The sequence below is a fragment of the Saccopteryx leptura genome, chromosome 1 (assembly GCF_036850995.1).
Source record: "Saccopteryx leptura isolate mSacLep1 chromosome 1, mSacLep1_pri_phased_curated, whole genome shotgun sequence".
NCBI classification, from domain to species: Eukaryota; Metazoa; Chordata; class Mammalia; order Chiroptera; family Emballonuridae; genus Saccopteryx; species Saccopteryx leptura.
The window spans coordinates 354,524,916-354,549,176 of NC_089503.1; the positions used below are offsets into that span (position 1 = coordinate 354,524,916).

At 39.2% G+C, this 24,261-nt stretch overlaps 1 protein-coding gene across 1 annotated transcript in view; it reads right to left on the reverse strand.

Moving 5' to 3' along the window:
• The window catches only part of COL19A1 (collagen type XIX alpha 1 chain), a 324,736-nt gene that overhangs the window by 61,095 nt on the left and 239,380 nt on the right, over positions 1 to 24,261 (reverse strand). The window contains exons 16-25 of the mRNA XM_066359093.1: positions 21,101 to 21,151; positions 20,657 to 20,665; positions 13,434 to 13,446; positions 12,937 to 12,956; positions 8,223 to 8,285; positions 3,871 to 3,906; positions 2,989 to 3,024; positions 2,840 to 2,893; positions 2,096 to 2,149; positions 357 to 410 (exon numbers count right to left, since the gene is read on the reverse strand). Coding sequence (XP_066215190.1) covers positions 357 to 410; positions 2,096 to 2,149; positions 2,840 to 2,893; positions 2,989 to 3,024; positions 3,871 to 3,906; positions 8,223 to 8,285; positions 12,937 to 12,956; positions 13,434 to 13,446; positions 20,657 to 20,665; positions 21,101 to 21,151 — 390 coding nt within the window. The remainder of the gene's footprint in view (positions 1 to 356; positions 411 to 2,095; positions 2,150 to 2,839; positions 2,894 to 2,988; positions 3,025 to 3,870; positions 3,907 to 8,222; positions 8,286 to 12,936; positions 12,957 to 13,433; positions 13,447 to 20,656; positions 20,666 to 21,100; positions 21,152 to 24,261) is intronic.

Here is a 24,261-nt window from a genome sequence, read left to right on the forward strand (position 1 = left end):
ACATTAATATACTATTTCCAGGCAGACATCAAGAAGCAGGTTCTGAAAGATTGAGATGTCTTCCATCCATACCAGAGTCAGCTGCTGAGCCTGAAACAGATGATCTGAGTCCTGAGATCTTCATCCCTAAGTGAGTTCACTTTGTCATACTGTGCTTCTGTGCCAGAACCGGGGCCGCCCGAATGCACAGCTCCGGGCAGCAGCATCCACACCCTAGCTGGTGGGACTGTCGCCCCTGCACAAGCTTGGCAGCGTAGTCCTGTTCCTTCACTTCCCCCCCCCCCCACTGCCCTTTGATCTTCCGTTTCTTCCTCCTACCTACTTAATATTCAAAAGGAATAAAATGGGAGCTATACCTTTTCTCCTTTAATGCCTTGTTTTCCTGGGATACCGTGTTCTCCTGGCAATCCCTAGACAATTCAGAATTAAAGAGGAAGAGCAATCAGAACCTCTCTTATTATAACATTGCTCTTTGTGAGTCTTTGTCAGGAGAACAGTATTTGTATGTAGGGGCATCCTGCCAGTTAGCTCGGTCAGTTAGAGTGTTGTCCTGAGACAGTAAGGTTGCAGGTTCAATCTCCAGTCGGGGCACATACGGGAAGCAACCAGTGAATGCACAGCGAAATGGGACAGCAAATGAATGCCTCTCTCTCTCTCTCTTTTTCTCTCTGTCTCTCTCTGTCTCTCTCTCCCTCCCTTCCTCTGTCTCTCTAAAATCAATCAATAATTTAAAAAAAGTGTGTGGGGGGGATGGGTTGATTTAAGTCTGTTAGAGAAGAAAAGACTTCAGTAAAAATATGTGGCTTGTTGTTTCAAAGAAAGTAACCGAATGTAATGGGAAAGAAACTAAAATAGGAGAATTGAATCAAAGATCCATCCATAATATTGCCAAGCGGAGGCTGGATGATGATGACTGGTAGCATCACATGATTCAGGACAACAGGGTCAATAGGAAAATACGCTTTTACTATATTTCAGCAACAGGGGCTCTTTCCCTTTTGATTTTGTTCTCTTTTTCAGCTCCAGCCACTATCACTTCATCTCACTTCGTGGGCATCTTGGGGCTCCATGTGTGCCACCAGCATTTTTCTCTCTTTTCATAAGATCTCTTCACTTGGTACACCTGTAATGGTTCATCAGCTGCCTTGGGGGAACAATGAAAAGCTTAACTCTATCAACTGAATGTTTAAGAACGAAATGCGCTGAAAGACAGACCCCTGGAGCATGTGAAATAGAGCAGGAGGTCATGGAGCTGTCTCCAAAATGATGGCAAAAGGGGAGATTCTAACTCTTGTCTGGAGGGTACTGGAATTGTGGCCAGATAGAGATCTGTTTCCAAGAAGATATGGTCAAGCATTTTTCTTGTTTTGTTCAAGTGAAGACTGATGGTGTATCTCAGATCCCAAGGGGTCAGAAGGCTAGGAAGGTTGTCCAAGAGACAAAAGGCTTACCTGGAGGAATGGATCGAAAAGTGCTTTTTAAAGGGTGTGTGTGTGTGCACATGTGTGTGTTAGAGAGAGAGAGAGGGAGAGAGACAGAGAGAGAGAGAATGAATGAGTTCTCCAAAGCTAGATTATAATAGAACCTGAGGACCTTTCTCAAATTGCATTATAAAAATATTTTCAGCCAAAAGACTTAGTCTTTTTGGAGGCTCATTCATACAAGAGAAAACTACAACAGAAGCTTTGGAAGTGTCTGTTTTTTGGATGGAGAATTGAACCAAAAGTCATGCATAATGGAAATACTTGCTTTCTCTCTTGGTTTTCCTTATTTCTTTCAAAATTTCCCATCTCCTGTATTATTAGTACACCACTGACAAGTATGTCCAAGTGATAATTTAGTTAACTTGTTTCCCAAAGACCAATTATTAGACTACTGCTATTCAAAAGGCCCTCACATGAATATATGAAGGCACTAGCCTTCCCAATAGCCCCTGACATTAGGTGTGATCAGTTTTAGTGGTAGAGATGGCTTATGTCTTTGGAACATGTAGCAGAACTCAGTCACATAAACAGATGTTGACATTCTTTTAAAACATTTCTCAGTCCCAACTTAATTTTCAAATATCAAAGACACTTGTATCTCCTATACATACAATATCTCCTGGTGGTCCTCTGGGTCCCATAGAGCCTGCAGGTCCTTGCTGACCCTAAACAGAAGATAATAGGTACTTTAACTTGGCTTAAAAAAAAAAAACTTAACTGAAGATATGTAAAACATGGTGTGACTTGTATCTCTAAAAAGATCAATTTTGCAACATACTACCTTTTCTGTATGACACAGTAACTGAAATGTGCTTTGGGGCTTACAAAGATAATTTCAAGATATTCTTATTTAAATGGGTCTGTTCTCATCAGCAGGGGAGGCCTGGATAACTTGCCTTACCTGTTGGTGGGAGCACATCACATTAATCTCTCCTGCACCTCCCAACAGTGGGGTTCTTTTGAGACACTCCCCCCAGAATGCCAGGTGGGGAACTGAAGCATCTCAGGGATGCACAATTCTGGCTTAGAAATTGAACCCTGAATCCTGCAGACTTTCAGAAAACAATTCAGGGTCACAGATTTAGCTCATATTGTTTACTCTTAGAGCTTTTATAGATGCTATTGTGAATATGTTCTGAAAAAGAGTTTTAAAACCTTGTTGTGAACCAAAGGTGCAGTTATTATGTGTGTAATAAACGCAGTCAATGGGGAAAAATCACCATGGAAACATGATAAAGCCTCCGAGAACATCTGTGAAGAAAATGGGTGTCACCAGGGCACCCTGTTTCACACAGAAACAGCTATAACACCAAAATGATTTCTTCATTTATTAGTGGTAATTAGTTCTCATATACCTTTATTCCTGGGCTTCCTGTTAATCCGGGGGGACCAGGATCTCCAGGTTCACCCTGAACATATGGGTGGGGAGGAAAGTCAACCAGTTACTTTACTTTTCACATTATCATTAGGTTGAAGATGCAACGGAAGAACGCCAGGAAATTACCTTTATTCCCTGTGCTCCGATTATCCCAGGTTCTCCCTGCAAATAAAATAATTGCCATACATGTAATGCTTAAACTCAGGTGGAGATAAGCACCTCTAATAATGAATTCATTTGCATTTCCACTAATTAACATATAATAAAGAGGGAAATTATGGAAGGTATGACAATGTCAAGGAGGGTTCGTTTTAAAACATGATTTAACATACTTATTGCTAATAAACAATAATTTATTTTCTTTTTTCTTTATAACTGTTTTTCTCACTGTCATTCTTGACACTGTAATCATCATGTTGCATTAAAATCACTACATTCTCCACTTAAGCTGACATGGTTATAATTTGCCACCAGCTAATCTTATAACTATGTCATGGTGGTTCTACTATCAGAATATATGGACTTAATAAAAAAAATAAAGTAAAGGTTATACATAAGATAACAATATTGGCTATGCTGTTTCTTTTATTATATAAATACTTCATGACTTATTGATCCTTTCAATAAAATTAGCCTGTTTGATAAATCCAATTTGTATTATTAACAGATTTTTTTAAAAAAAAATGCATCTTGTATTTTAATTTTGTATTTTAGATATCTTAAGAGAATATATTTCAAAACATTAATGTTCAATCACAAATAGTAGTGGGTTAAAGAAGTATACACTACTCAAACAGGATGTTAAAGTATTGTCACACAGTACAACTTAATATTTAAAAATTCTCATTTATCAAAGTAAAAGAGTCAAAATACACAGAGGAATAAGTAAAATGCTCAGGGACCTTATTTTATCAAATCTATTAGACTCCAAAGTAAACATACCAGAAATCAGAGAGAAAGAAATCAATGAAGTAGAAAACCCAAGATAGTGATAAAGCATCTACTTACTTTATCTCCCTTTTCACCTTTTGTAAAAGGTTCCCCCTAGGAAAATGGGTAGTAAACAGAATCAATTATAAACACTTTTAGAAATAAATTCTCCAGAACTGAAAGTGGATATTCTGCAGGCCAAACCCAGACCTCACTGAAAGCAAGCCTCTAACGTCATCCAGAATGTTATACAGTGGACTATGCAACTTAAAGGGAGCATATGGAATTAGTTTTTTAAAAAATTTCATATTCCCTTGCCTGACCAGGTGGTTGCATAGCAGATAGAACATCAGACTGGGATGCTGAGGACCCAGGTTTGAAACCTCAAGGTCACCAGCTTGAGCCCAGGGTTGCTGGCTTGAGCAAGGGGTCATTGGCTCAGCTGGAGTCCCCGGTCAAAGCATGTATGAGAAAGCAATTGATGAACAACTAGAGTGCTACAGCTATGAGTTGATGCTTGTCATCTATCTCCCTTCCTGTCTGTCTGTCCCTCTCTCTGTTCCACTAAAAAACAAACAAGAAACCCAAACAATGTTCATATTCCCAAATGAGCAATAAGTTAATCATCCTAATACTATTTTGAGAATTACAAGTGGTTGACAAACTGAAATACTGTCCAAGGCCAAAGAAAACACACACACACACACACACACACACACACACACACACACACACACACACACACACTTCTCTTACTAGCTTCTGTTCCTGAAGTTCTATGTACATGCTCTCGATTACTCTCACATCAGTGCTGTGGGCAATACACTGTCTCATTTCCAGCATACAGAAAGAGACTCAAAGGTTCTGAGTAACTAAGTTACTTCCTCTAAAATAGCATTCACTCACTTTGTTTCCTTATTTATCCTGCTTATAAACTCTGCAAATGTACAGATATAATTCATCTTGACTATCATAGCATCTTTGCTGTACCCTGATGGTACCCAATAAAAGTTTAGCGAATTAGAGTTATGCTGATATGACAATAGTAGCTGGCATTTGTTAAATTCTTACAATGTAGCAAATGCTGTTTTAATCACAGCATATATATTAACATAGTTAATCTTCATGTGTAAATGGAGTAGGTAATAGCACACTCATTTGTAGATGAGGAAACTGAGCAAAAAGAAGTAATTCCCCTTAGGTCACATAGCCAGTAAGAGATCATTCAGGATCTAAACCCAGACAGCCTGACTTCAATCCAGGCTTTTATTGCTCAGTTTGCTTGATTTGATTTGTAATTTGATTTATTTTTTTATTTGAATTAGGTGATTGACAATTAGGTGAAAACAATAAATTTAAAAAAAATTTTAAAAATGTTTCTTTTGCAAGAGAACCTGTGAGAACCATTATGGACTACTCTTGATGGTCCTCTTAGGGACTGCCATTCTGTTAAACAAATCACCTATAAGAAAGAAGTGGTTACTAAATGAACCTCTGTGATTTTCACCTCATGTCCCACGAGCAAGGGACTATGGGCTCACCTCTCTCCCATATATCCTGGTTCCCTTGTAGTTACACGGGGCCTTGCAGTTAGTTTTGGCCATGAAATGTGAGCAGAGGTGACACCTGGAACTTGAAGGATGAGACAGTGAAAGCCCATTCATGATCCTCCAGTCCCACTTTTCCTGCAGTGGTGACTAAGGAGGTTGTGTATACCAGATGGCTTAGCTACCTGGTGTTAATCGCCTGGTAACTAACTGCATGTAGTGTGGAGTAGAACACCCACTCCTCCCAATGGAACCATGCTGGGCATGCAGCATGAACAAGAGATAACCTTTCTTGGATGAAGCCACAGAAATTTCAGGGTTACTTTGTTACTTAGCATAACCTCACCTACTCTGATCTATATGTTCCATGTCTAGCCACCATGATGAAATCTCTTATTATTGGTTAATTTCTCACAATTAGATCAGGGCTTTATTTATTTTCTTCACATTCTGCTTTAATTCTTAAAAATCTAGAAAAATCTATTCTCCTATCTTAAAAAAAATTTAAGATAGGAGATAATGTTAATTAGATATAAGCAATGAGTCACATTACTTATAGAAGAGCTTGTTTCTGCTTCTATCACACGTGTATATCATTGCTCATTTAGAGCCACCATCAAACAAGATGACTAAAGTAACTGTTTCAAATAAAACACAAGAAAGTAGCCTGCTTGTCTAGAGACTTGACATTTATTTATAGATCCAGTGGTTATCATCTGGGTCGTCACTTACATTTTAGAACTTTTCCTTCTTTATATACAACATCACGGGATTCAACTAGAATGATCTCTTACATATATTTTAGTGACAAGTTTCACATTTAGTCAAATTTTAAACATCCAGTAGTGAGGGACAAACTACCATTCAGGACAGGTGGTTCAGAGCTCAGTTTGGCTGAATGTTTTGGATGAATTGCTTGAGCCTTCTGGTTACTATGCTATGTCGAGTCCAGACCCTGTTCTGGAATAGCAGGTTAAGACCACAAAGAGCTAGTTCAATAGTCCAGACCTATTGAATCAGAAGCAGCATTTCAGAAGGCTCCCCGGGGAATTCAAGTACACATTTGAGAAACACTGTTCTAAACCACTGGAAGTCCCTCCTTTCTGCCCTACAAGTCCCTGCGTTTCCACTAGAATGTCAGTAACTCTTCCCTGCCCGGCCTGCCATGTGTCACGTAGAAACTAAGGTGTCAGTGTTCAAGCTCGGAGGGGAGGCAGTGCAGACCTAGAGAGCAGTTTGGGCTTGGTAGGAGGTGGCAGCAGGTGTGGAGAGTCAGGAGTGAGTTGGCAGATGGAAGGGGTCGCCTCCACCAGACTGGGTTTGTGGAACATGTAAGTTTCCCAGACCTTCTTGGAAACATCCAGTTGGAGGGCCCTGTTACTGTTACTTCCAGCAGCGTGTGTGGGCTTGGACTGGACACTGAGGGCATCTATGACCTCGGGAGGTAGGAGAACTTCGGGTACAGGGGTAGCAGCACTCCTCTAGAGCTGCCTGAAACTTTACTGTAATTTTTAAAGCTGAAGCACTGGGAATGTCTGACTTTGTAATTTTAAATATTTTCAGTAATTCTTCCCATTTGGCATGCAGGCATTTTAGTGCCTCTTCCTTCACCATCCCTGGTACACTGATATCCTTTGTTTATCCTGGTGAGGAAAGCAATGAAACTGCTTTTTAACAAGTATTACATTTTTTAAAACAAAGATGAAACCATTTGTTTAGTCTGATTCTTACTGATTCATTTGAAGACTGCCATGGGCAGCCTTTTTGTTTGTTTGTTTGTTTTAGTAGCATTTAAAAATAGGACTCATGTAGCCTCTGTAGGTGGTCCTATTTGAACATAAAGGATACTGTTGGGTTCCCCCCCCCCCCCCATCACCAAAAGAACTAAAGTTTTAAAGAAACTGGACTCAGTAGTATAGAAAACTGGCTGAGAAGACACTTTGATCTTACAAAAACCAAGAAAGGAAAATATCTTCAGAAAGTATACTGAGAACAGTTGGTTGAGCAAATATATGTTTCTAATTTTTTTGAACAAATTAGCCCCAATCTCTAGATATATTGATTTTATTATTGGTTTTAGCTATCATGTAGTTATAGCAGGGCAGCTTAATGATTTTTAAACCCTGAATTCTAGAATCAGCCTATTCAAGTGTGAGTCATGGTTCCAACACTTCCTCAATGTGTACTTCGGGCAAATTACTTAACCTTTCTGTGCCTCAGTTTCCACATTTGAAAAATGGGGATGATAACAGCCTACTCATGTGTATGTGTATGTGTGTTTTAATGAATTGCATTACTACAAAGAAAAGGCTTAGTGCTTCGCATATAGCACTTGCTCCAGTATCTGATCTGTCCCTCTTTGCCATGGCAGGGGCAACCTAGGTACAAAGAAGTGAGGCCAATTGAGAAAACATTTTTTTTTTTAAATTCAGTGAGAGGAGGGGAGGCAGAGAGACAGACTCCACATGTGCCCTGACCGGGATCCACCTGGCAAGCCTGCTAGGGGGTGACTCTGCCCATCTGTGGCATTGCTCTGTTGCTCAGCAACTAAGCTATTCTTAGTGCCTGAGGCAGAGGCCATGGAGCCATCCTCAGTGCCTGGGCCAACTCGTTCCAATTAAGCCATGGCTGCAGGAGGGGAAGAAAGAGAGAGAGAGAGAGAGAGAGAGAGAGAGAGAGAGAGAGAGAAAGAAGCAAAAGAGGAAGGTGTGGAGAAGCAGTTGGGAACTTTTCCTGTGTGCCCTGACCAGGAATTGAACCTGGGACATTCACATGCTGGATCAATGCTCTACCAGTGGGCCAACCGGCCAAGGCTGGATAAAATATTTTTAATTTTTTTTAATATTCTTTCTCTGCCCTAAAACCTTAAATATTTATACTTACAGATTCTCCTTTTTGACCTTTAGGGCCAAGAGACCCTGGAAATCCTGGTTGTCCAGTTTCACCCTTTCAAGAAAAAGCAGAGGAGAGATTTTGCGTAAGGCAAATGAGTACTGTTGTGACTACCAGAGCCTGAGTAATTGCTTGTGCTCCTTCTAACCAAGAAATGTATCTATTATCCACTGCCAGACAATGACAAGTTCTGAATGGAGTGAGGCTATTTGCATAGTAATGTGTTTGTCAGCACTCTGCAGTGCCTTTAGGTCTTCTAGAAATCCATAATAGTCATTATATTTAAAATTAATCTAAAACAAAAATTCATTATTTTTCAAGGAAAGAACATCTAGAGGAGTAAAAAGTTGTAATTTAGCTCTGCTGAACCAAAAAAAATTTTTGTGTGTGATTTTAAAGACATCAGATAGTTTATCTGACACAATAATCCAGACTCATTTTAGTTCAAACACTTCTTTCTTTTTTTAGGTGGGGGGAGGAAGAGTGGAGAGACATATTAGGAAAACAAGCCTCTCAGCTGTTTCCAGCATTTATATTGCTGCTTAAATGATTGTGGATAAAGAAGGCATTCTTGTCAATGTGGTGACAGCAGTGGCTTAGAATGTCTAAGATGTCTTACATCCTTTTTTTCATTTATTTTATAATTTTTTATTTTTCTGATGTGAGAAGTGGTGAGGCAGACAGACTCCCGCATGCGCCTGACTAGGATCCACCCGACATGCCCACCAGGGGGTGATGCTCTGCACATCTGGGGTGTTGCTCCATGCAACTGGAGCCCTTCTAGTGCCTGAGGGGGAGGCCATAGTGCCCTCCTCAGTGCCCAGGGCTAACTTTGCTCCAATGGAGCTTTGGCTGCGGGAGGGGAAGAGAGAGACAGAGAGAAAGAAGAGGGGGAAGGGAAGGATGGAGAAGCAGATGGGTGCTTCTCCTGTGTGCCCTGGCCAAGAATCAAACCCGAAACTTCCACACACTGGGCCCATGCTCTACCACTGAGCCAACCAGCCAGCGCCATGTCTTAGATCTTAAAGAGAGATTTGTATGCAACATGTAACAAGTATTTTGAAAAAACACAGTTTTATAAAAAATAGTTGTGGAAAGGAAAAATATCACTCATCAAACTTCAAAGGAATCTCAGGACTGCTACTTTTTAGTGTTTACCAAATCCTTGAATATTCTGTAATTGTATATCACATAGACATATGTACTAGAAGTTGGGTTAATGTTTTTAGGTGTTTTTTTTTTCCAATCTCAAGAGCATTTTTGCAAAATGATGTTTCTGGGCATATACCATTCTCACTTGTCTTGTCTATTTTTTGTTTTAAAAAATTAAATACAGAAAACAGAGTTGAATTATGTCAAACCTCCATGTCCCAGGCACCCAAAATTAAATAACAAAAATTTACAATAAAAAAGAAATCTCCTTTATTTCTTTCCCTATTAATTTCCCAGAGGGAGCCACTCTATTCAATTTTGCACTCATAGTTTTAGTCCACACTTTTGCACTTTTACTACATATAGGAAATCATAAACTATATTATTTTAAATATTTATAACACATTCCATAAATAGCTTTATTTTGTATATAATATTCTGTGACTTGTTTTTTTTTTCACTCAACATTACTTTTAATATCCATTTCTATTGATTTATTAATAGATTTAGTTCATTCATTGTAAGCATTAAATTATATAATATTATATAATTATAGCCTTACTTAATGTTGATGTGCCAGGGATTGTTCAAGCCCCATTTATGGGATTCCGGTTGTCAGTAGCTTTTATCTATACTGCTCACAAAAATTAGGAGATATTTTATCGCTTCATATTCATTTTGAAATATCCCCTAATTTTTGTGAGCAGTATATTATAGACAAGACTTTAACGGACATCTCTATACCTGTCCCCTTGTATGCATGTGTTTATCTGTGCATTTTGAAGCCTCAAACAATAGCCTACCCAAAGCACTTCAAGTACAAAATTTATTACAGTCCTAAAAATTTTGACTTATTTCTACATTTCTATCTAAACGAGTGCTTGTGATTTTGGACTAAAGGAAGTGGGAGCCTGTCATGTGTAATGGATAGACAGGACCACGTTTTTATTAAACAGTTTTCTAGATTTGTGGAATATATTTTGTAAATTTAATCTTGATTTTATTAATATAATTCTTTTTCCTTCTAGTATAGTATATCTGAATCTCTAGTATACCATTAATCTTATACTCACACTGTAGGAGAGGCATTTTATCCCTAGAGAAAATTTATTTGGGTAATAAATTCTATCTAAAATAAAAAGAGGGGCAAATGAGTCGATATATTGAAGGGACCAATTGCTGTTGGCTTATAAGAAGAAATAAACAGTTGGCCTTACATGAGCATTAGGGTGTATAGTGGGACCTTCCTGTTACCTATCTGGTAGGTGCTAAAATCCCCAGTGCACAGGTCTGAAGGAAAAGTATGCCTAGTAGTTAGACTGATCTGCAAAACATAAAAGTAGAATTCAGGGAAAGGGTCTATAAATGACTATAAAAGTCACATTTTCCCAATTCAAAAGGGGTAAAGGGAATGCACATGGAGAAATAGTGACTATATTCATAGCTGACATCCATTGAACTTATGTACATAGGTCTCCATTGGAATGTAGATGAAGGACGCAACAGAGGCTTTGATCCGTCTCTCTGAGTGATACATTGGTGGGGTTGGGTTTAGAGGAGATTGTATGAACCAATTCCCTCCTATAAAATTCTGGCACCAAAAGCATTTCATACCTTAATCTTAGATACATATTTAAGTGGAGTTGTTTTTCATATTTAAAATGGATGTTCAGTGATTTATCACTGCAGATATGACTTGAAAGACAAGTGATGAATTTACATGGCTTCAAGAAAGGCTGTCCCTTAATTTGACACATTCGATGCTTTTAAAATTTTTGCTGTTTTTGTAGCTTTTTCATTTCTCTAACAGTCTGCCCTCAAAAGACTCTCAGGAGTCCTGAAATATTCCGCCACCTTATCCCACTATCTCTATAAAGTGGTTCTTGTCAACCAACTTACAAATACATTATTCCTTTACCATGGTCAGTCTGTTTCAGGCAAGCTATAGAGCAGAGATCACCATTTCAATATTGGTAGACTGCTCACTGGGATGCCATGATCTCTATTGCCTTGGTGGGCCAGGATGACACTTGATTCACTGAGATACCCGGCCAAAGCCTGTAGCATTTTTTAATGATAGCAATATAGACCCCTCCCCAGACCAACCAGAGGTGTGTCCCAAATCAGAGTCTCTAGGGATGTGGCCTGAACAATGGTATTTCCTAAAAACACTCCAGGTGATTCCAATGGGGAGCCAAGGTTCAGAGCCACTGGGCTTTTCCACAGGTACAAGAAAATCTGGGAAAGCAGATTGAAGGAGCTTTAAATTCTCACTATGGTGACCTCTGAATGGCATTATAATGTTAAAAACCATTGTATTAATTCAGAACAGTGGATGTGTATAAGATAGAGGTGATTTTACTCTTCCAGCAGATGCTATGCTTAATGTTTTTTAGTTTATTTTATGTGTTATTTATTGGCAGAATCTTTCTCCTGTTAATTAGAATTCTTTCAAATCACGTCATATGTACATTTATGTCAGGGACTGCATCAAGTTCTCTGCAGATTCTTCAAGGTTATTTCATTGGGAGGGAAAAGGGGACAGATATTCCACTGGCTTTTCTAATAATACCACTTAAGATTCTGAAGCAATTAAAAGATTTTGAGCAATAGAAAAGGTCCTTAGATTTTGAAGTACACCTGTTTCAGAGAATCAAATTTCTCATCATTGAGGTCTTAAGAATTTTAAGTGACATATGTTTCCTAATGAACGTAGCAATCCAGAAGCCAGCTGTTTTGTTCCAAGAAATGAATCATCATTTAAATGCTTTAAAAGTGCCACAACTCCCTTCGTTGCTCAGCTGTCCTATGTTGCGAGGTCTGTGGCTTTCTTTTGCCTCCCCCTCCCCCAGCTGCAGGTGTCCAGTTGTAACTGCTTAGAATGCAATGTGTTCTTTATGGTGGTGTAAGAACTCTGCAAGCTATCTGGTTACAGAAAATAGTGCTAATGCACTGGCAGTACAACCCAAGACAAGCAAGTGACTTACTATGGCTGTATAATAAATATTTGTCGGCTTTTTTAAGAATGTCAAGGTTTTATTTTTTTATTTTTTTGCAGAAAATTATTTCATTTTCAATGGTGTAGGGAAAACAGCTGTGTTAGGCTTGCTCGTTTGCACTCTGAATGATTAGTGCGTGAACACATGGCAGGGCTACATTTGTATAGCCTGCGTAAGGCTACAGGTGCTTTTAGTCAGGGTGGTTTTGTGCAGATTGCCTGCCTGCCTCTGTGAGGGGCTGTTTTGCTGTTTGTTTGCCTGCTGCTGTGACAAGCAGTTTTCCTGCTTGTTTGCTGGTCCACCATTAATGGCTACTAGTGTTCTGTGGCGTTTCTCCTTGTATGCTAGGGCTCAAGATGTGGCTGCTAAACCAGGAGCAACTTGTGTATAGGTCCTACTGTTGCTAGTGTCTGTTCTGGTGCCTCATGGTAATTTTGGGTTCCAAATGATAGGCTAGTTTTGTGATACTTTTTTGACCATCAGCATATGCAGAAGTGGTAAGTCATTTATGTGCTGAAATTATACTTCTACTTGAATCTTTTATTCTGTCTGACTTCTCTTCCTCCTTCCCCACCTCACTGGTAAACTTGTAAGGACTTGAAGGCTCTCTCCTCTTGTGACTCAACGTTTCCTATCAGGCATTCTTACTGAACCCCAGGGCTTAAGTATAGTTTACCATAAAAAGACCCAAATTTGTAAACCCAGCATACATCTCTTTTCTGAGTTTTGACTCATATGTGTAATTTTCTATTTGACGTATTCACTTGTAAATTCTAGAAGAAATTGATATTCGGCAAGTTCAATACAATTTAAAAATACAAGTACACACACACATATATATGAGAAAAATGGAAGAATTATACCATACTTTTAACATTGGTTAGTCTAGAAGGGCAAGAATGATTAACTTCTTCCTAATGTAAGCCTGCAGTTTGACTTGTTAAAATGAGTGGTAATTTTACAATCGAAAGAAATTAGGAAAATAATCTAAATTTATCTTCTCCCTTCCATAGAAGGCCGCCTTCTTCAATCTGGATGTCCTTCTTAACACTGGCTCCTGACTCCTCCAGTCTGACTGCCTCTGTCTCCAAAATCTCTTCTTTTTATGCTGCCTGCTTTCACTCTGGGAAGGCCACTGTCATGTCCTGCTATGGTCACGGTAGTAGGTCTCTCATTGGACCTCTATAATCTACTCACCCCCACCATTCTCTAAATAAGGTCACAGTGATATCTTCAAAAGACATGCTAATTTCATTCCTTCTAAACAAAGCCATCAAAACTGGCATGACCCAAACTCACTTCCCTATCCAGCATCATCTTGGTTATTCTTTTTCCTAAGAAGCAACAGCTATATTAGCCTTCTCTCCACTTCTCAAAGGGACCAAGATCCTTCCCATTCCAGTCTCTAGATCACTACTCTGTCCCCACCTCTTTTTTTGTTTTAAGGTGAGAGGAGGGGAGATAGTAAGGCAGACTACTGCATGTATCCTGACTGGGATCCACCCAGCAACCTCATCTGTGGTCAATTCTTGAGTACCAAGCTATTTTTAGCACCTGAGGCTAATGCACTCAGACCAACTGAGCTATCCTTAGAGCCTGGGGCTACGCTTGAACCAATCAAGCCACTGGCTGCAGAAGGAAAAGAGGGAGAGAAGGGGAAGGGGGGGGGGTAGAAGCCAATGGTTGCTTCTCTTGTGTGCCCTGACTAGGAATTGAACGTGGAATGTCTACATGCTGAGCCAACCACTGGCCAGGGCCTGTCCTCACCTCTTTGTCTGGCTAGCAACCGCTCATCTTTCAGGTCTCAACTATTATAAAATACTATTCATGGGAGCCTCCTGTGAGTGTACCAGACAGGGTCCTTTTTCATACCTTTCCATTGGACATTGTATTTTTCCTTCGTAATACTTACTAACATTTCTATCTATCGATCATCTATCTATCTATCTATCTATCTATCTATCTATCTATCTATCTATCTATCTATCTACCTATCTATCTATCTTTATTGGTTGAGAGAGAGAGAGAAAGAGAGAACACATTGGTTTGTTTTTCCACCTGTTTGTATATTCACTGGTCGATTCTTGTACGTGCCCTGATTGGGGATCAAAGTTTCACCCTTGGTGTATTGGGATGTTGCTTTAACAAACTGACCTATCTGGCCAGCACCACTAACATTTTTATTTTTGTGTTTGTTTAAAAAATCTTTGCATCTCTTGCATTTGAATATAAGCTCCAGGATGATGTATAATTGAATACTCACCTCTTGCCGAGGAAAGTACCTAACATATAGGAAGAATTTGATAAATATTTGTTGGATAAATAAGCTAATAATTCTAATTTATGAGTTTTTCCAAATAAAGCTTTTTTAAAATAGATGTGTTGGTAGTATAAATTAAAAGCACAAAAATATTTAAAGAACAATATACACAAAGGTTCCCATTCAACAGTGTTACTATAGTTTAACATTTTAAATGTGACTTCAGTACTACTCTGACTAAAAATATGTGGTTTCTAACTGCTATTATTATTGGTCTTGTGACAGATAGTCTCTCACTTTTCCTACTTAACTGTGATCTGAGATATCTACACTGAAAATAAAAAAGACATTCTCAAAATCCTGAGCTGTATATTATCACAGAAAAATAAGGCATGAAACTCTGACGCATACTTGCACTTATAAAATGTTAGGTTGCTTGGATGCACCTGCACAAAAACACATGCATTTTAGGCATTTCCTGAAAATGCTAGCCATTTAGAGATGGTGCCAACATGCGTGAACAACCCATCCATGTCTTTCCCTGGCTGTGCTTCTGCTGGGGTATTCTGGGGAAAGCTGGAACACGCTGTGATCTAAGATATGAGTTGTCCAGAGATGGTATTTGGATTGGACGGCCCCATGCTCTTGGCTTGAAGAACAGAACACCCAAAGGGTATCTGGTGAGTATATATCACAGTTGTAGCACCTTAATTTAGATCTCCAACCCCAACAAAGTAGAGGGTGTCGGAGATGCTGTGGTTGGAATGAAGAAGCACCTCTGCTGGCTTTCACATCCAGAACAATAGGGCCCTTGACTGCCTAATGGAGCACCTTATGATTGCTTCATTTGGAAGCTAAGCCAAGAAATCTATCTAATCAAGGTCCCTCATCGCCTCTATAAGCATTTTCCACTCTTGGGCTAACAATCCTCAAGGCAGATTCAAACTTGAACTTCAGTAGCATTTATTCATTGACATGTGAGATTCTCCACTCTACTTTCTCCAAGCTAATTGTACCAATTACTTGGCTCTACAGAAATAACTACAGATCCTGTAGTTATGCCTCAGAGGATATTATAATTTTACTAGGTCATTTTGTATCCTGGTGCCGTTATTTGAATGTGTTCTTATAAGCCCTTTGAATAAATATTAATAGCGTGACAGTTTTGAGTCTGTTTATTTAAAACTTTCTGTTGAAGTGGTGAGGGTTGCAATGCGGGGAGTGCTAATTGGCCTGGAATGTCAGAACGTGTCTTTCATTCTCTTGTGGGTAATGGTGAATGGAACTTTGAAACGTATGCTCAGGCAAGTGGGAAGACTTTCAAGCTGTTCCAACTGCCCTAGAGAGAGTATTCCCTGGAAAGAAAGGAATGTACCTAGGTGTGTATAGGTTCAACCATAACGGCCATTTTAGTAGGCTCTGTCTAAAGAGTCATGTATCCGCAATTTCCTGTGGCTAAATATAAATAAAAAAGACAAAGGACATGAACGCCCTCCCAGCATATGCAGTCATTAGAAATTCTCCAGTTTAGCCTAAGGAACTTGCTATAAAATCTCAAACATGAGGGAACATAATATTAGAAAATATATATTATCTATTACGGATTGAATTGTGTCCCTCCCCACAATTCATATGTTCAAGTCCTAACCCCCAGTACTTCACATTATGACCTTATTTAGAAGTAAGTTCTTGCATAAATAGTTAAGATGAAGTCAGACTAGAGTAAGGGATAGCTCCAATTCAATATGATGGCACCCCTCTCAGGACAAACTTTGAACTGGAGATGTGCACACAGTGAGAGTGCCACGTGAAGACGGGAGTTCGGCTGCCACAAGCCACGGAACTACCAGAGGTCCAGGGGGCAGGCTTCAGAGAGAGCAGGAGTGTCCTGTCAACTTCGACCCGAACTTCCAGCCTCCAGAACTGTGAGACAATACATCTCTGATGTTTACGCCATTCAGTTTGTGATATTTTGTTATAGTAGCCCTAGCAAGTTAAAATATATGTGGCCTAAGGGGGCTGGGTTCTCTTAAAACTAAGACCTAAAGCTGGCTCGAATTCCAACCTTGTAGGAAACTCAGTTACTTGTAGAAAAACATTGCACCAGCTCCAAGTGGTGGGCCGCAGAGGAGAGGTGGAAAACCCAGGGGGGTTTCAGGGTTCTCTGTAATCAAACTGAGAGCCCAAACTAAGAGTTGTCTGTGCCTCAGTTCCTGGTGGTCCCCAAAGGTAGTGGATCCTGGGGTTCAGAAAGAGACAGGAAGTTAGGACTTAAATTTTATTTCTCAATCATCCGGGCACCGAGGGTTGTACCTGGGGTCTTCAAGGAAGCCTCCACTTCCTGTGCCCTCGTTGGCTTCAACTCACAGCTTGGAAAGACCTTGAATATTTACTTGATTTTAGAGAAAGGTTTTCTGTCCTTTCTTGTCTGTGAATATTAAAGTTATGATTTGATACTTGAAAGGAAAAGTAGATTATTCTGCTGGCAAATTGTTTTTTTTTTTCTTTTTGGCTCATCATTTTGGAGCAGTAAACACTAGAATTGGTTGCTGGGAGGCACAGTATCCATCTCCAGCAGTTGAGGCTGATTCCCTGCACATTTCACTGAGTGTGGTGATGGAAGATAACGCGAAGATGCATTTTCAAGTGGATCTTTAAAAACAGTATCAAATGTAAACCACGCCAGTCCTTAGCCCCCACAGATAACATTCTGCGCCTCCCATCCACAGTGTTGTACGGGATCCTGGATCTGATGGCTTTAGCGGTTGACAGAGCCCATCAAATCCTTATGAAAATCCCAAAGCTGGCGACAGTGAAGAGCGGTCTGCTGGTTAGTGAGCAGATTTTCCTTAAGGGGCAGAATATGCTCAGTGCTGCTGCTGCTTTGGAAACAATCTTGCAGAATGGGAGCAGCTGTTGTGCAACCTATTTTTGTGATGGAGAGGGAAATCTTTTGTTCTTTGCATCCTCAAGTGGGCATGCAAAAGTACATAAAAACACACTTCGATCATCTTGCTGTCTTTAGTCTTTCTCTTGCTATTCCTCACTTCTCTCTTTTTTTTTTTTCTTCCCTCTCCGCTTTTTGGTTTGTGTTGTGAGAGGAGAGGGTTTTTTAGGCTTGCCCTTCTGCCTCTGGTGACATAGGACAATTGTCGGGGAGCAATCTACTCTTGCACAGGAGCTAAGGGGCCGGTCCTTTGCCTCTGATGATTCCTGGGCCAGGGAATGAACCGTGGGCTCCTTCAATTTAGAAAGGGAGGGACCTGTCTGAGGAGAACACAGCTCATCCTCCGTGGTCGCCACTTGAGCAGGCTGTGCGACTGCTGGAGCCGCTTCAAGTTTAGGAGCTGAGGTCCAGGACTCAGAGCAGACATTACATAAATCAATGCCAATTTAAGAGGGAAGATTATTTTACCCTTGGAATGTCACTTTTTATATCTCAATACACGGTCCATTATTTAATCTCCAGCAGAGGTTTGCTTTGACTGCCCTCCCCCACCCCCATTCCCTCTATGCTCATCTGCTACAGCCAGACCACACAGCAGGCAAATGAATTGCAAAATAAAACCTCCTCAGTATTCAAAAAATAGATGGAGGGTTGGGGGATGGCAGTGCCAAGTGAAAACATGCATCCCACTCATCATGGCACGTCTGGTCCTTTCTTTTGGGGAAGCTGAGGATGAGGAGAGGGTGGCTACCACTCAGAAACATTGGTCAGTGTAGGCACTGGGACCTTGGTCCCCTCCTTCTCTCTCCATCCTGGTGGGACCTCAGTGTAACAGCTCTAACTATTTGCAGGAGGAAACAGAGTAAAGCATTTGGGAAGTTACCTTGTATTAATTGCCAGATGGGTCTAAAGCCTTCTGATGCTAAGTGCTTATAATACCCCACTTGGGGAAGAACAGCTATGCTCTGTCTTTGTTGTCCAGTTATGCTTTAGCCCTACAGCTACATTATGAGCACAAATGGACTGAATACCTGTGAGCCTCCATCCTGTAATGGAAAGAAGGATACACCGGTTTGCTGTTAGCTATTAGCCAACTCACCTCCCCTGCTCTGGTCACCCTCCATTTTTTTGAAATATAACCTTAAAGTTTTAAAATTTACATTTCCAACTTTAGACTAAACTATAATGCGCCATATGTCTTCATTTAAGGGAAAACTGACTTATCGGCAAGACAAACTCTCTATACGAGCAGTGTTAGGAGACCGGTAAAGATACGAGCTTTACAAGTTTTGCAGGGGATAGCAAATATTTAAGCAGCTGAGTCGCAACTTGGTAAATTTTATACCAAGGGTGAAAGTAATATAGTGTGTTTTTTAAGTTTTTCTAGCTGACACTGTGACATCAGAGCCAACTCATTCTCATTACTTTGAAGCATTTATGATAAATCCTATTTTGTAACAGATGTCATTACAGAAAAGCATTGTGTTTTTATTGATTAATTTGAGGCATGCTTCACATACTTTTTTTCATTTGTGCCAAGCCCTAATGTTTTAAAAAGGCTAGTATAGCTCTATTCAGAAAATGTTCAGTTATACCCCAGACATTATTCCTAATATAATTCGTCCTGGAAAATCTAAGTAAATAAGAAAGTTTACTATAGGCTTACTTAGGAAGTGTAAAAAACTTTCCAGTCTTGAATTTAAATTCACCAACCCCAAGTGATCTAGGTCTTTAAGTTGAACTTTATCTGATGAAAAAAAGAAGTCGGATTTTGAAAATGAATTAGCTCATCATTTAATGAACACCCTTCTGATCACCTGCTATTTGTAAGGCCTCTGTTGGCACAGAGTGTCTCTCTGGGATTTCTAAACAAACAAACAAACAAACAAACAAACAAACAAAAATAGCAGTAGTCAGGAATTTATAGGAAGGGAAAGCAGAGAACTGGAGAAGTCTCTCTCAATTGTTTCTATGTAGGGATATAATTATTCATCAGCACCATCTCAGTAATAAGTTACTATGCATATGGGGACTCCATCCAATCAGTGGACAGAATGGCTCACACTAAGGGATCAAATACTTGTTATTGAATGATGAGTCAGTCAACGTTCTCACACAGGTCTCTGAGTCTTACTTCCTTGCCAGCGCCCATTCATCTCCCTCTGTTGTGCTTCCTTTAAGAACAGGAAGCAAAACTGTCCTGCCTTCTGCACTCAGACACTCCCATGTCAGGATTCCATCCATGCTCATTGAAATTTAAACTCCTTAGGGAAGTTTAAAATGTCTCTTCCCTAAAAGGTGGGGGATCCCCAGTTTTGACCTATGGGATGTAAATACTTGAGATTTTAGTGCAGCACCTACTGAGTTTTTTAAAAATTATTTATTTATTGTTTATTTTTAATTGGATTTATTAGGGTCACATTGGTTAATAAAATGATACAGGTCTCAGGTGTATAGTTCTGTAACACATCACCTGTGTATGCACTGTGTGTTCACCATCCCAAGTCACCATTTATCCACTGGTGGGACTCAGTCAATTCACACCAGTTCAGCAGAACCAATATCTAATTTTTGGTTGAGTTTGGGGAACCAGTTGTTAAAATGGCACTTGTTACCAGGGTTCTCTCTAAGGTGGGCGACTTGTGATTTGGAAATCACAAATTCACATTCCTTACTCTTTTTTAACATTCATCTGTGCAACAGCGTATTCTAAACGTGCGTAGTAATGTTCATTCTGTACACAGGTGGAAAAACTTGAAAGTGGGGATGCCAACCAAGGAGCAATATGGGAATATCTTAAATAGCAGTTTTATTGTTTTTTTTTTGGTCAGGTATTAGTTAATAGTTTTTTATTAATATTTTAAAACTCTTTCTTATAATCTAGTTTTGTGTACCTCTTTTATTGTTCTTTTTAAGTATATATTAAATGCATGAAATAATAAACTCCCTTTCGGTATATTGTTTTTTTATACTTAAAGCGGTCATTATGGCAGAGAATTGGTTGTTAAGCTACTTGAATCCCACCACTGCATTTATCCCCCTTTACTCTCTTCTAACCTTCCTCCACCCCTGTTCCCTCTTGTAATCATCTTGCTGTTGTCTGCGTCTGTAAGTTTTTTTATTTTGATTAATATCCCTTCACCTTTTTGTTTCAATAAGGAGTCTCTCACCTATTATGCTGCCTCCCCAGAGCTCCAAGGTAGCAAATGATCTCTTTCTGCCCTCAGAGAAACTAGATATATGACATTATCGATGATAAAATAAGATTTTTGCATTAATTTTTTTGCAGGAAATTTTGCAAATTTGATGTAATTTTTTTTTATTTATAAAAATAATATACTGGTTTGGAAAAAAGATACTGAGCAAAATACATTTTTTGAAAGATTTCAGGTATTGAGTATGTGATCATGTTTCAAATTCTGAGCAGTTAGGAATTAGTAAGTTTCCCCCCCCCCCCAAAAATATAATCACATAGTATCTGTGTATATAACATGTGAAAAAAAGGCCATACCTTGTTATATCCACCAAGAGTCTGTTGTATTCCATGTGTTCCGGGAGGTCCCTGTATTAGACACAGATCAAAAATAAAAACCTTAATGTTTACCAAACAATGTAAATAATATATCTAAGCACCTTGAAATCTTACAGTTAAGAAAAAGAAAGAATCTGTCTTAGTCAAATATTCCAATTAATAGAGAATGACAGGGGCATTAACTCATCAATTTTCTAAAGGTGTTTCTAGGCTAAATCCTGCCGGAATCCAGAGAAGTTTTTAATGGGAACATGTAACATTTTACCAGAAGGTCAGCCGTCAACATATTCTTTATTAAAAGAAATTGTATCCATAAAACTCCTTGAGGGAACAGGTTTTAGCTTCCGTTTATTTTTGACATTTCTCCCAGGGCTTTGATCAATGTATTATAGAAATGTGTGGCCATCTGTTATTAACTTAGAAAATATGGGAAAATATGTTTCCTATTGCTTGACTCTTTTGAATTAGTTGGGTGAAGATGAGTTGCACGTGACTTTCAGGCTAGAAGAAGATGTTTTGCTCTAAGACATCATACTTAAGATATTTAAATAGTCCTAGTTTTCAATACACATGGAAATATTTGCTAAGCACTATACTGAGCTTTGAGGATATAGGAAGGATAAAGGCATTTGTCTCTAAAACTTCTAGGAAAAGAGAAAGAGAAATCTTCTGAGTTTTTCAGGGATTTTACATTTTAGGAAGAGGGCCCTAAGACAACACAAAGCTTAGCATTATTATTTTTTTATTTTTTAGAGATATCCTAGTTAGAATATCATCTCTCTTTTTTTTTTTTTTTTTTGTATTTTTCTTAAGTTGGAAACAGGGAGGCAGTCAGACTCCTGCATGCGCCCCACTGGGATCCACCTGGCATGCCCACCAGGGGGCGATGCTCTGCCCATCTGGGGCGTCGCTCTTTTGCAACCAGAGCCATCCTCAGCGCCTGGGCAAACTTCGCTCCAATGGAGCCTCGGCTGCGGGAGGGGAAGAGAGTGACAGAGAGAAAGGAGAGGGGGAGGGGTGGAGAAGCAGATGGGCGCTTCTCCTGTGTGCCCTGGCCGGGAATCGAACCCGGGACTCCCGCAGGCCAGGCCGACGCTCTACCACTGAGCCAACCAGCCAGGGCAGCTTAGCATTATTTTAAATCAACTAGTTCAAGCCAAGAGAGACAGCTATGTCAAAAACAAAAATTGTATATTTCATCTAGATCTCAAAAGTGCCTAGGAGCAAATGTTACAGAGGCAAAATTCTTTACATTTTCCCTCTGAAGATAATACAAAGAAAAATTATCACTAAGTACATCAAACATTACTGTATGAAGATTTTTTTTTTAAAAAAAAAGGTAATGAAAGCATCAAAAAGTGAAGAAAAATTTTAAGGAACCATTGTCAGCTGCACTCACTGATCTAGGTAACACCTTAGACATAGTGAAAAAAATTAATGTTTAACATTTATGACTGGTATTTCTTATGAACGACTTGTGACTAAAGATCTCCTCTAATATGAAACCTTTGCATTGTGCCGTTGAATGCAGAGGACACAGGGAGGTAGTGATGGATGTCTGGAAGCAGGTTAGTATAACGCTTAAGAAAATAATAGGCCTCCTGAGGAATGGAGCTGCCTGTGATCGGAGAGACAGAGCTAATGTCAGAGAAGAACTCTCATTGCACATTACACATCGTTCATTTTTTTCCCCTACCAGCCAGCTTTGTGTCAAGTATCCTAGATCAGTTAGAGGAAGTAATGAGGAAAGCAATCACTGAGTTGGAGGTTGTAGCACAAAGTTTCTAGCCAAGAAGATGCAAGTTAAAAACTCATTCTTGAAACTGTTAAGACCTGAGATTCCATACACATTGATTTATCTGCAATTTTACAAAGAGACAAGAAATTTTAGATACCATGTGTAGTATCATTAATAGGTAGCTTAGGGATATATGCATAATAGGTGTTTGGTGAATGGTGAATGTGTGTTAATAACTCTAATTAAATCAATAGTGATATGGTGGATAACTTTAGCTTTATACACATTTATTCTAGTTAAAATGACAGTCTTATAATTAAGGACCCCAAATGTGACAGAACAATTAATAATAAAGTCTCTCAAACAGAGCAAAAGAATAAAATAATCATAGCAAATATATATATATATATATATTACTTATTGTATGCCAGGTATTAGACTTGGGACTTTATATGGATTGATTCATTTAATCCCCACAATGATATCATAGGTATTACCATCATTATTTTCAATTCAACAATACAGAAAATGCAGCTTAGAAATTGTTAACTGGCCCAAGGTCATACCGCTGTAAGTGGCAGGACTAATATTTACTATAGGCAGCCTGGGCCCAAACTCAGTTTTCATCTACTCTACTCTACCATCCTAACTTAAAAGCAGACTCTCAGCCTAAAAAATTTTTGCAGTAATTTTTTTATCATGTTGCCTGTGCCCTTGAGAATACTGGGTGATCCCTCTTCCATGTTCTACTTCCCATAATGAAATTTTAAAAAATCAACAAAACTTTACTTAGCACTTCTTATTTTTTTTTTTTTTAAATAAATTTTTATTAATGGTAATGGGATGACATTAATAAATCAGGGTACATATATTCAAAGAAAACATGTCTAGGTTATTTTGTCATTAAATTATGTTGCATACCCCTCGCCCAAAGTCAGATTGTCCTTCGCCACCCTCTATCTAGTTCTCTGTGCCCCTCCCCCTCCCCCTAACTCTCCCCCTGCCCTCCCTCCCCCCACCCCTGGTAACCACCACACTCTTGTCCATGTCTCTTAGTCTCATTTTTATGTTCCACCAATGTATGGAATCATGTAGTTCTTGTTTTTTTCTGATTTACTTATTTCACTCCTTATAATGTTATCAAGATCCCACCATTTTGCTGTAAATGATCTGATGTCATCATTTCTTATGGCTGAGTAGTATTCCATAGTGTATATGTGCCACGTCTTCTTTATCTAGTCTTCTATTGAAGGGCTTTTTGGTTGTTTCCATGTCTTGGCCACTGTGAACAGTGCTGCAATGAACATGGGGCTACATGTGTCTTCCCGTATCAATGTTTCTGAGGTTTTGGGGTATATACCCAGTAGAGGGATTATTAGCACTTCTTATGAGCCAGCATTGT